Source organism: Piliocolobus tephrosceles, chromosome 2 (genome assembly GCF_002776525.5).
Source record: "Piliocolobus tephrosceles isolate RC106 chromosome 2, ASM277652v3, whole genome shotgun sequence".
NCBI lineage: Eukaryota > Metazoa > Chordata > Mammalia > Primates > Cercopithecidae > Piliocolobus > Piliocolobus tephrosceles.
The window spans coordinates 27,995,472-28,008,147 of NC_045435.1; the positions used below are offsets into that span (position 1 = coordinate 27,995,472).

Consider the following 12,676-nt stretch of genomic DNA (forward strand, 5'->3'; position numbering starts at 1 on the left):
GAACTGGCAGATTGTGAGCCAAAGAGGCATTTTGTGTTTCCACAAACACCCTATGAGTGCTCCAGTTTCTCCATTCTCTCCAATACTTGTTACAATCTGTCTTTTTTATTATAGCCATCCTAGTGGGTGTGAAATGGTATCATATTGTGGTATTGATGTGCCTTTCCCAAATGGCTAAAGATGTTCGGTATATCTCCTTTGGAGAAATGTCTAAAATCCTTTGGGTATTTTGATTTTTTTATTAGACAGCGTCTTGCTCTGTTGCCGAGGCTGGAGCTCAGTAGCATGATCATAGCTCACTGCAGCTCCAGACTCTGGGCTCAAGCCATCCTCCTGCTTCAGCCTCCAAGTAGCTGGGAACACAGACACATGGCACCATGCCTGGCTAATTTTTAAAAATCTTTGGTAGAGACAGGATCTCTCTATGTTGCCCGAGCTGGTCTCGAAATCCTGGGCTCAAGTGATCCTCCTGCCTCAGCCTCGCAAAGTGTTGGGATTACAGGAGTGAGCCACCATGCTTTGCCAAGTATTTTGAATTTTAAGAGTTTTACACATACTCTAGCTACAAGTCCCTTATCAGATATATAATTTACAAACATTTTCTCCTGCTCTGTGGGCTCTCATTTCACTCTTTTGATGGTATTGCTTATAGCACAAAAGTTTTTAAAGCTTCTTTTAAGTATAACTTATGGAAGTTTATATTTCAGCAGTTATCTCCTAAATAATACTCATGCTGGTAGACTTTCAGTGGAAGACTTGGCCTTGTTCTTTATGGACAAAAATGAGGCCCTCAGTATGTAAAAATCCTTTAATTATAACCTTCCCGTCACATAGCTGTTGACCTACATTGGCATCTACCCTTACCTGCTTTCACTACCCATTCTCTTGAAGTAAAAAGAGCTTATTCTAGTCAATACCAACACTCCAGCTGGGTTCTTGACCTCATCCTCTCTCTATTCTCCCAGGACATTCCTCTGTCACTTAATCTCTCTGTTTCCTAGATCTTTAACATCTCTCTCAGCCTGTGAGACAGTTTGCCTTGCTCCTTCCCATTTTGGAAAAAAAAAAAAAAAACTTGTCTTGATCTGCATCCTCCAACTATACATCTCTAGTCTTGTTCTCTACCCTGCACTTCACTTGGATGCCCTACAGATATATTTCAATTCAACCTGTCCAGAATTAAATTCCCCTCCTCTCTTCACCCCACATCTGTTCTACTTCCAGTATTTCCATTTGTAGATAATGGCACCATCATCCATCACTTACCCAAATCAAACCCTCTCTCCCCTGTACCCACCTTCTAGAATCAATAAATCATGTTGGCTTGATGCATTTTACCTCCCAGGTATATCATACAGTCTGCATCTCACTATTGTACATAAATGCCTTTAGTTTAGTTTCTTATCTCTCCCCTCAATTATTGTGTAGACCTCTAACTAATCTTTCTACCTCCAATTCTGCCACCGTTAAGGTTCACTCTCCTTAATATACCAAGAGCAATATAAATGAAACCTGGTATGTTTTAGCAGTTGAATAGGAGATGGTGATTGTCACCTCATTAGGTAATGTACATCACTGGTTATGTGACTTTTGATAACTCTCTAATTATTCATCTTCAGTCTCTGGCTCCTCATTTGTTAAATAAAAAAATGACAGCACTTAGTCTTAGAGACATTGTGAGAATCAAGTGGGACAATATTTGGCATACTAGGTGTACAACAAATGGGGCCCTTACTTACATGACAGTGGGACCAGGTCATCTCCTGGGGCTCCCCTGTGTCTACACAGAATATTAGATAGGTCAGCTGTAGGAAGCCAGACTTAAAGTCAGGAACTCTTTGGGAAGCTCTTGAGAACAAAGACACTGGTTTCTTTCCCTATAACTTGGGATTTGTAAAAATTAGAAGAAATAATAAAGACAAAGTACCTAACAGGGTGACGGGTAAATAATAAGCATGGGATGAAAAATAGAAAATAAGCAGCAACATGGCCAAGAAGAAATAACTATGCTAAGAAACTGGTTCCTCTTTTGGTTTAAGCATCGTCCATTACTCGTTTGCCAGAATTTGTCTATTCTAGACAAAAGTGTGCTTTTGTTGTTAGTGGTGCTGCTGGTGGTGAAGTTCTGTTGTTTTACAGGGAAGATAGCAGTGAAATAACAGGGTGATCCAAGACGTCTGTTTTTCAACTCTAGCAGCAGTTAGTTTCCCCGGATGTTCAACATCTGTGCTCAACAGATGAAGTTCTATTGACCTTGAGTTTTCAGAGGTCAGTTCAGCTTTCCAATCATGGTACCTCTTTTTTCTTGCTGTGTGCAGGCTGGCACTGATCTCAGTTTATCCTTTGAGATTGAGCAGAAGATCCCAATGGAGGAGGATGATACCCAGAGAGAGGTGCCCAAGGAAGATGGAGTTGGTGATGTGCAACATTTTGGTGAGAACTTTATTGTCAGAGGTTTTCAGTACATATTTACAAGTTCTTACTCCATCATACATATTGAGAATGAGCTGGCATTTTCAAGTAAAAACCCAGGAGTCCAGCAATCACTGGGGAAGAAAGCCTGAGGCTGGCAATTCTTACCCAGAACTTTGGTCACCTGCTTGTTCACAGGTCACCGTATCTTACCTCACTGAAGACATATACTGAGGTTTTATTTAAGCCAGATGCTGAAGGATGGGAAGACCCAAGCAGCTAGTGTGAAGGTCTTTCCCAGTGACTCATCACTCACTCAGAAATCAAAGCCTGCACAAGAAAGGGTGGGACAGGATGCATAGAGAAAGACACCAAGCCTTTAGACTCTAGCAGAGTAGCTGATATTAACATCTCTAAGGAGGGAGGAGGCTCCAACACAACTATTACCAATTCACAGGGTTTGTGGTTCTGGTTGAAATCTTTGCAAAGCTTTCCCCGGCACTCAAACAGGATAAATAGGCTTATACAGTGTATATATTCCTCATTATTTTTTATTATGCCTCAGATGATCAAGTAACCAGAGAGCTGAGGGATAAGCTTGGTTACCTAGTTTCAGCCAATCTCATTAGTATTTCTTTCTGACCAGCTGACCAGCTCTGTACTGCAAAGTCTTCTTGTGTTAAGGGAGGACGATTCCAAACCAGATTTAATTTTTCATTTACTAATTGTGCTAAGTTCTAGACACAAGAAGTTAAAATAGAAAAACCAGTGTTAGGGCTCTCCAGAGAAACAGAACCAATAGAACACACACACAAACACACACACACACACACACACACACACACACACACACAGAGAGAGAGAGAGAGAGAGACAGACAGACAAAGAGAGATTTTAAGGAATTATCTTACTCAGTTGCTCTATTATGGGGCTGGCTGGGAACTCTGCAGTCGTAGGGAGTGTATATCTTGAGCAGACACGGGAAGTTAAACAGAAACATTGCAATATGATGATGTGAAATACTTTGACATCTAACCAAAACCAGTCATGGAGTTGGAGAAAGCTTTTTGGAGAGGGTGATTTCTGAAGCAACTATTGCTCGGTGAATTGTGGTTATGAAGAAAGAGATAAATGAATGTGACTCATGAATAACTGCAGGCAGTTTACTGTGACTGGAACGCTCCCTCCTTGCAGGAAGAGGAGGAAGGAAATGGCAAGCTATTAGGTGGGGAAATAACCTGGAGAAACCAGATGACATTTTTTGTTTGTTTGTTTATTTGTTTTCGTGCTAATCTGAAGATTCCAGATTTATTTTATCCTAAAGACCTTGAGAAGTTATTGAAGAATTCTAAGCATTGGAGTGATGAGATTAGAGTTTTGGTAAAGACCAATTTATATAATTATTCAACAAATATTTAATAGTGTCTGTCAGGTATGAAGTTCTGTTAGAGGCAATGGAAATATGACAATGAACAAGACAGAAAGATCCCAGTCCTCATACAGCTTAGAATTGTGTGCAGGAGATTAGGGGAAAAAAGACTAATAAAAGAACTTAAAATTTTAAGTACTGTTATTTAGGAACTCATTACAATTCCAATATCTTCCCATCCCATCTCACCTGGCCATCACATCCTGCAATAAGTGGAAGCTTTAAATACTGAGTATTACTCAGCAACTGCCCTATACCCCATCCCATCTCATGGCCAAATGCACAGTCTTGAATTTGACTTCTAGACCCTCTTTCCAAAATGTGGATCTTAGCTTTTTCTTTAGGCTCTGCATCTTCCATTTCCTTGGGAGAGCCTTACTTACTGCACACCCAATGTCCCTTTAGCCCTGGGACTACTAATGAGGTTCCATCTTCTCTTGACTTGTTCCTGGCCCTCTCTAAAAGTGCGGAAATACCAGGTAGTAAATGAAGACAAGGGGATGAAGAGTACTATTGACAGATGCTTAAGAGGTAAAAATTAAACGATTTGGCAATGGATTGGTAATAGGGGTTGAGGAAGAATTGAGGGATTGAAGAAGTTTTCCAGTAAGGGAGTTGGATGACTGGATCTAAGAGGGTGTCCTTTACTTAACTGTAGACTACAATTAAGAAGGAGGGCTGAGGGGTGCATGTGAGGGAAGGTGATAATGATGTAATGAATAGGACTTGTTAAGTCTGCTCTGCCCAAGGGATACCCCCGTGTAGGTAAACAGTATGTGACCCTCACCTTCTCCCATGTACATTCCTAAACCTTCCTTCCTTCTTGTACTGAGGATTGTGGAAGTTGGAATGAAAAACAAGGGACTGATATTTCCAGTAGGATCAAAGCATTCAACAAAGTAATTGAGAATCTATCATAAAATGCTAATAGCCCATGAGAGATAAAACTTCCTTTTGAGAACTAATTGCCAGTGAATTATTCATCAAGGGTAATGTTGCCTCCCGCCACTAGGGACCCTTCATAATTGCCTGTGTAAGGAATTTTCCACCTGGATAGTCACTTTGATAACTTCTGCAGGACAAAACTAGCTTTTGCAACAGGAAAACAATAAACCACATCAGAGCTTGTCTTGATTACATTGCTCATCAATGCTCAGCAGACTAGAGGAGTAAAAAGCACAAGTGCTTTGGTGCTTTGATTCCCCCAACCAGCACTCCAGTTGTTGAGGGATCTCAGACCTTATCTGGGGTTTTTGTTGAAGAAACAGAGGAAGAGCCCCCAGAAAGCTCTGCCAACAGGCTTGGGGTGTGGGCAGAAAAATACTCCCTTTAGACATATACAGTCATGCACTGCATAATGTTTCAATCAATGATGGACAACATGTACAACAGTGGTCCTGTAAGATTATAATGGAGCTGAAAAATGTCTTATCATCTGGTGACATGGGTACAGTAGCACAACACCTTACCTTTTCTGTGTTGAGATGTTTGGATACACAAATATTTACCATTATATTACAGTTGCCTACAGTATTCAGTATAGTAGCATTCTATATAGGCTTGTAACCTAGGAATAGGCTACGCCATTCTTATGGCTATGCCATATAGACTGGGTATGTAGTAGACTATGCCACCTAGTTTTGTGTAAGTGGACTCTATGATGTTTGCACAATGACAAAATTACCTAACAACGTATTTCTCAGAACATAGCCCTAGCCTCAAGCAATGCGTGACTTTCCTCTTGTGAATTGATGGGTTGCTAAGCCTTTTATAAAGCTAACTTTAATATTAACATTGAAGATACAGTGAATCCATATACTCATCTTAAAGTTCTGGAGATTTCTTTCTTTCTTTTTCTTTTTTTTGAGATAGGGTCTCACTCTATTGCCTAGGCTGGAATGCAGTGATGGAATCATAGCTCACTGCAGCCTTGAATTCTTGGGCTCAGTTGATCCTCCTGCCTTAGTCTCCAGAGTAGGTAAGACTATAGGCCCATGACACCATGCCTGGATAATTGAAAAAAATATTTTTTTTAGAGAAGGGATTTTGCTATGTTGCCTAGGCTGGTCTCAAACTCCTGGGCTCAAATGATCCTTCCACTTTGCCCTCCCAAAGCGCTGGGATTCCAGGCATGAGCCACTGTGCCAGGCCAAAGTTCTGAAAATTCTTATGTCAAGCTTGTAAATGTAATAATACCTTAGGAATCAACCTCTGGAAATCATCAATAAGAGAATGACCTTTTAAATAGAGCTTCTTTCGTTTTCCATTTGAACAGCACAGCAAGTGAATTTTGATCATCTTCTTTAGGAATATTTGTAACTCAGAAATTCTTGGTTCTTGTCATTATGCAAAATAGACACTAGCACATGTATTTTATAGCAGTGCAATTCACAGTTGCCAAGATGTGGAACCAACCTAAGTACCTATCAACTAATGAGTGGATAAAGAAAATGTGGTATAGATACACCACGGAATACTAGTCAGCCATTAAACAGCATGAAATAATGTCTTTTACAGCAACTTAGATGGAGCTGGAGGCCATTATTCTAAGTGAAATAACAGGAGTGGAAAACCAAAAACTTATATGTTCTCACTTATAAGTGGGAGTTAAGCTATGGGTACACAAAGGCATACAGAGTGACATAATGGACTTTAGAGATTCAAAGGGAGAAGGTGGGGGGCGGGGCTAGGGATACAAAACTACACATTAGGTAAATGTACACTACTTGCATGATGGGTACACTAAAATATCAAAATTAATCACTATATAATTCATTTGTGTAATAAAAAACTACTTGTACCTAAAAAGCTATTGAAATTTTAAAAATTTAAAAAGAAATTTTTGGTTCTTGAGGATAGTCATAAATTCAAATGAGACTAAAATAGCCATACTAAGATGAAGCAGGAGGATCCCTTGAGCCTAGGAGCTTAAGACCAGCCTGGGCAATGTAGCGAGACCCCACCTCCACAAAAAGTTTTTAAAATTTGGGTGTGGTGGCATGCACTTGTGGTCCTAGTTACTTGGGAGGCTGAGGCACGAGGATGGCTTGAGTCCGGGTTGCAAGTTACAATGATCTATAATTACTCCACTATACTCCAGCCTGGGCAACAGAACAAGACCTTGTCTTTAAAGTAAATACATAAATAAATAAAGGAACTACACTAGTCATAACATCACCATCTGTATCTCAGAAATAAATGCTTCAAACAAACATTTAGAATTTATTGAGCACTAACATAAATCTCCAGTCAGAGTTCAGTGCTATAAAATAATGTTTTTGGCCAGGCACGGTGGCTCACGCCTGTAATCCGAGCACTTTGAGAGGCCAAGGTGGGCGGATCACAAGGTCAGGAGATTGAGACCAGCCTGGCTAACATGGTGAAACCCCATCTCTACTAAAAATACAAAAAATTAACCGGGCATGGTGGTGGGCACCTGTAGTCCCAGCTACTCGGGAGGCTGAGGCAGGAGAATGGCATGAACCTGGGAGGCAGAGCTTGCAGTGAGCAGAGATCACACCACTGCACTCCAGCCTGGGTGACAGAGCCAGACTCCGTCTCAAAAAAAAAAAAAAAAAAAGAGTTGTACTAGCGTTCTTTGCGATTCTCCTGAGAAAAGCAATGAAATTGTCCCCAGCAAGTGGAACATTAAAAATGGTCAGGCAAGTAGCTCTGAGTCCCTGCAGACACAGTCAGTTAATTGGAATATTGTCACTGAATTTCTGGTCCATCAGTGACCCAACACCCAAAGGAGCCTGTTCATGTGTATTTCTGTGAGCATTTTAGGATCTGTAACTGCAGAGTTATGTTACCTCTGAAAAAGAAAAAGGGCAGTCTAGAGTGGACGGAGAGATTTAATATGTTAATTGTGACCCTAATGAATACGCAGTTGAGCAGCCTCGACTTGCAACTGACACCTTATTTAATACAGGAAGTACAGTAGGGCTTTATTAGAGTCTTTAAATGTCGTGGTTGGAGCTCATATTTCTTTTTCACCCTATGCCTATATAATCATGTTGTTCCACTTCCTACACAGCCCCTGGCTCTTCCTGTTGTCCAGCAGCAAGGAGCCAGTGCAAGTTCAGAGTAAGGAAATGACATAATTAACATGGTATTCCATGCGAAGCCTAAAATTCAAAGCCCCATCTTTCCCCTTTCCTCAAATCTGGCCCCAGCACCCTAGATCTTATCTCCTACTCCTCCCTCCCCAGCTCAGGCGGCTGCATTACTCACTCTTTCCCAAACCTGCCTTGGCTTTACTGTCCTCCTGCATTGTTCGTGGTCTTTCCTCTGCCTAGAAGGCCCCCCAACCTTTTTTTTTTCAATATGAAACTCACATATAGTGTCTTCTGTCTTCCCTGGTGGACTCACTGGACACAGATACCCCTTTACCTGAACTCTTCTGTATCATTGTTTTTTAGTATATATTACATTATTACATTACAGTTATATGCTAGGCAGTATAAAACTGAGTAGGTGTTTTGTAAATTTGCCTTTGTTTTAACATTCCTCATGTTCTGAATCCTGGCCCCTGCTCTCAGTTGTCAGAATTCTCCCATGTGCTGAAGTCTGTGTATATCTGACACATCAGTTTGGACATCTATCCCTGCCCAAGGTGGCATTCTCCCTCTCCCTCTCTCTCTCGCTCTCTCTCTCTCTATAAAATATATTTAAATATAATTATGTTATATGTAAAGATCATATGTAATACATATTATATATTATATATACATAAATTAATATACATAAAGATTATATATTATAATCCTTATGTATAATTATCTTTATATGTAATAGAATTACCTTTATGTATAACATTAAGGACAAATTTGAAATCAAGGTATGGTATAACTGGAGGGATGATGAAAGTTCAGATGAAAGGAAAAACAAAGAAAACCAATAGAAGAGAAGCTGAGTTCTCTTCAGTATCAAGGAATACTGCTGATAAGGAGTTGGGTTTTTTTTTTTTTTTCATGATAAGTAGATAAGATACAGAGAAACTCCTTGTTTTAAGCCCACTATGCAGGCAAAGTAGACCAATTCAGGGTCCTCAAGGGATAAGAAAAGTGAGCCAGATAACACAGCTAGGATAGGTTAATCTAACAGACACACACACACACACACACACACACATTCACTCCCCATCCTTTTCCTGCCTGATTGCAATACAAACTCACAGAAAAGACTGGGCGTAGGGCAGAAAGAGAACATTTGATGCAGAAATTAATCAGATATTCCAATTATCTGATTAAGATTTAGATTTTTAGATTTTTCTCCTAATTAGAGAACCTACCTTATAATTGTTTAAAGATAGTGCAGCACATGGGGATAATCACTAAACTTGAGGAGACAAAAATTAGGTATTTGCCTTTTTATGCCCCTGTGAGGTTAAAGTGATTCCCACTTTAGTTTTGGTTAACTTTCTGGTATTAATTTGAATAATATGCTATTTATACTTTATATATTTAAATATATATTAGAGAATGTATAGTAAAAACCAAGTATTCAATAAGATTATTGGAATAAAAATACATCAACATTTTAAAAAGGAGAGGAAAGCAAAGCCTTTATTACCGTTACACAAAATTTTAATGGTAAGCTTGACTCTGGGCTTCCTGGCAACAAGGATACAAAGAGAAACACTGGGTTACACAGTTCCCCTTAACAACAGCTGCAGATCCAAGGTGAAAACAGATGAAGATGCCTTTTCTAAGAAATGAAAGTACATTCATTTTTTTAGAGAGAAAATTTATCCAAGTACTAAATTCTAAAAAGAGTGTGTAATTTGGAACCGAACTTATATAGGACAGTCAGTGTACAACACAATGGTCAACATCAGTATCAATAGTTCCAGAAAGGCAAATGTGGTTGGAAACTACTCTGCTGGGTGTTCTTTTTGTGCTATCTATCCCCTGTGCAAGGAATGGTACCTACATTAACACACTGGCTCATAAAATATGAGTTCGGCCAGATGCAGTGGCTCATGCCTATAATTCCAGCACTTTGGGAGGCCAAGGTGGGCGGATCACCTGAGGTCGAGAGCTCGAGACTAGCCTGACCAACATAGTGAAACCCCATCTCTACTAAAAATACAAAATTAGCTGGGCGTGGTGGCACAGCTACTCCAGAGGCTACTGCAGACGCTGAGGCAGGAGAATCGCTTGAACCCAGGAGGCAGAGGTTGTGGTGAGCCAAGATCACGCCATTGCACTCTAGCCTGGGCAAGAAGAGCAAGACTCCATCCCGCCCTCCGCCCCCAAAAAAAGAGTTCTTACTTTTCAGAATAGAGGTTTGCTTCTCAATGAAGGTAAATAATGCACTCAAATTACTTGGCTAGTGTATTAGTCCGTTCTCACACTCCTGTAAAGAAATACCTGAGACTAGGTAATTTATAAAGGAAAGAGGTTTAATTGACTCACAGTTTCGCATTGCTGGGGAGGCCTCAGGAAACTTACAATCATGGCAAGGGCAAAGGAGAAGCAGACACTTTCTTCACAGGGCAGCAGGACAGAATGAATGCAAGCAGGGGGAATGCCAGACACTTACAAAACCATCAGATCTCATGAGAACTCACTATCATGAGAACAGCATGGCGGAAACTGCCCCCAAGATCAAATTACCTCCACCTGGTCCCACCCTTGACACTTGGGGATTATGAGAATTACAATTCCAGGTGAGATTTGGGTTGGGCCACAGAGCCAAACTATATTAGCTAGCAAACGGACTGAATCCGGGCTCAAAACCCAGTTCTGCCTGACCTCACAGTCAATGATTTTTCCACTGCACGTTGCAAGTAGAAATTTCTTGATTCATTAAATCATCATAATATTAAAGTGAACTTCAGCAAAAACAATTGTTCCATGAGTTAAACTGCAGTGAGATTGAAATGAGTTAATAGCTACAAAGATTTGTTAGGTTATCATTGCAGAGAAAGGAGCAGATATACAGATTCAGGACATAAAAAATTAATTAAATCCAACCGATCTTTTCTAATAAAAGGGAACAATAGCAAAAATAATTCCAAATGGAATAACATCGAAATTCATAATATCACTGTATGTATTTCAAAGTAAGCAGGTATGTACAAACCTACTCCCAAAGACCACAGAAGCTGAAAAGTCAAAGAAAGAGGCTGACAAGTCCAGTTTCTCAGAAAGAAACATTTAATAGAGACTTATGAACAGAAGCCATGTCCCCAGTGGCTGCGAAAAAAGATGGTGCATCTCCATGCTGTCACCCCCAGAGTCAAGACACATAAACTAAAGGAAAAGAATGTGTAGGAGAATTGAAGTCGACCCCTCAGGGAGAGGCAAGAATGCTATGTGAATCTTCCTATGGGCAGGATTTATGGTCAAGGTTGTTTTGACGCAAGGACAGGATTTAAGGTAACAGTAGATAAAGTACAAATCTTAGAGTAATTCCCAGAACTTGGGTTAATCAGAAGTCAACATGTAATCTTCCATGGAATTAGAGTAAAAACAAAAAACAAGTCAGCATGGCAGATGAGCATCCAAGAGAGTTGCTTTAGCCTCCACACTGTGCAACACTTCACCCGAAAGGGGTGAAGGATAAAGGAAACTAAGATCAGGGACTGTAACCACTACAGATCCTGGAGAGGCAAACAAGAAAGGTCTGCTATTTAGTTTACAACACAGTATCTCTAGTGATAAGGAATGGCAGAGGGGGAGGCAGGACTCTGGTCTGTGATTAAATAGAAAACTTTATTATAAAGAACCCAGGAAACAGAAAAAAGTAGAAAGACCTTTCCTTCCTTCCTTCCTTCCTTCCTTCCTTCCTTCCTTCCTTCCTTCCTTCCTTCTTTTTTCTTTTTCTTTCTTTCTCTCTCTTTTCCTTCCTTCCTTCCTCTATTTCTTTCTTTCTTTTTCCCCCTCCCTCCCTCCCACCCCTCCCTCCTTCCCTCCCTCCCTCCCTCTCTCTCTCTCTTTCTTTCTTTCTTTCCATCATCATAACTAAAAGAAAGTCTCGTAATATAATAATAACGATAACAGTTGTACTTTATTGAGGGCTTTCTATAGATGTTGGGGTCTGCATTTGCATTTGTCTGTTTTTTTGTTTGTTCGTTTGTTTTTTATTTTTGAGACAAGGTCTCACTCTGCCACCCAGGCTAGAGTGCAGTGGTGCAATCACCGCAGCCTTGAATTCTCAGGTGATTCTCCTACCTCAGCCTCCCGAGTAGCTAGGACTACAGATGATGCACCACCATGCCGGGCTAATATTTTTGTATTTTTAGAGACAGCGTTTTGCTATGTTGGCCAGGCTGCTCTGGAACTTCTAGTCTCAAGCGATCCTGCTACCTCAGCTCCTGAGGTGCTGGGATTACAGGTGTGAGCCACTGAGCCTGGACTGAATTTATCTAATTTAACACTTGCACCTTCAGGGTGGTCTCTTCTATCTTCAGGCCGCTATGGCCTTATGAAAGCTATTGAAAACCACTCTAACTCATCAGGAATGGGAAACTTTGCTGGGTTTAGTCACTTGAAAAAGTCACATTCAATGAATACTTTTTGAGTCCCTTCCATGTATAAGTCTTGGAGTATGATTCATACAAATATGAATAAAATGACTCCCTTTGCCTTCTAGGAGCTTGGCTATAATGAGACAGAGATGCCAGCAGATAAAACAAGGCAGTGAAGGGAGGCCAGTGGGGATTACTTTTTGTCTACTAATTAGGGATTATTCATTATACAGACATGTCCTCTAGTAATATTCATACTTAGGAAAGAGGTAGAAGGTAGCATTAAAGACAATGAACTCAAGAACAGGTGCTCAAATTCTGCCTCTACCAACTTATTACCTGAGTGACAATTGACTTCT

General features: G+C 40.3%; 1 protein-coding gene across 1 annotated transcript in view; it reads left to right on the forward strand.

The window, feature by feature from the left end:
- The window catches only part of PHLDB2 (pleckstrin homology like domain family B member 2), a 196,354-nt gene that overhangs the window by 61,525 nt on the left and 122,153 nt on the right, over nucleotides 1–12,676 (forward strand). The window contains exon 3 of the mRNA XM_023212919.3: nucleotides 2,319–2,433. Coding sequence (XP_023068687.1) covers nucleotides 2,319–2,433 — 115 coding nt within the window. The remainder of the gene's footprint in view (nucleotides 1–2,318; nucleotides 2,434–12,676) is intronic.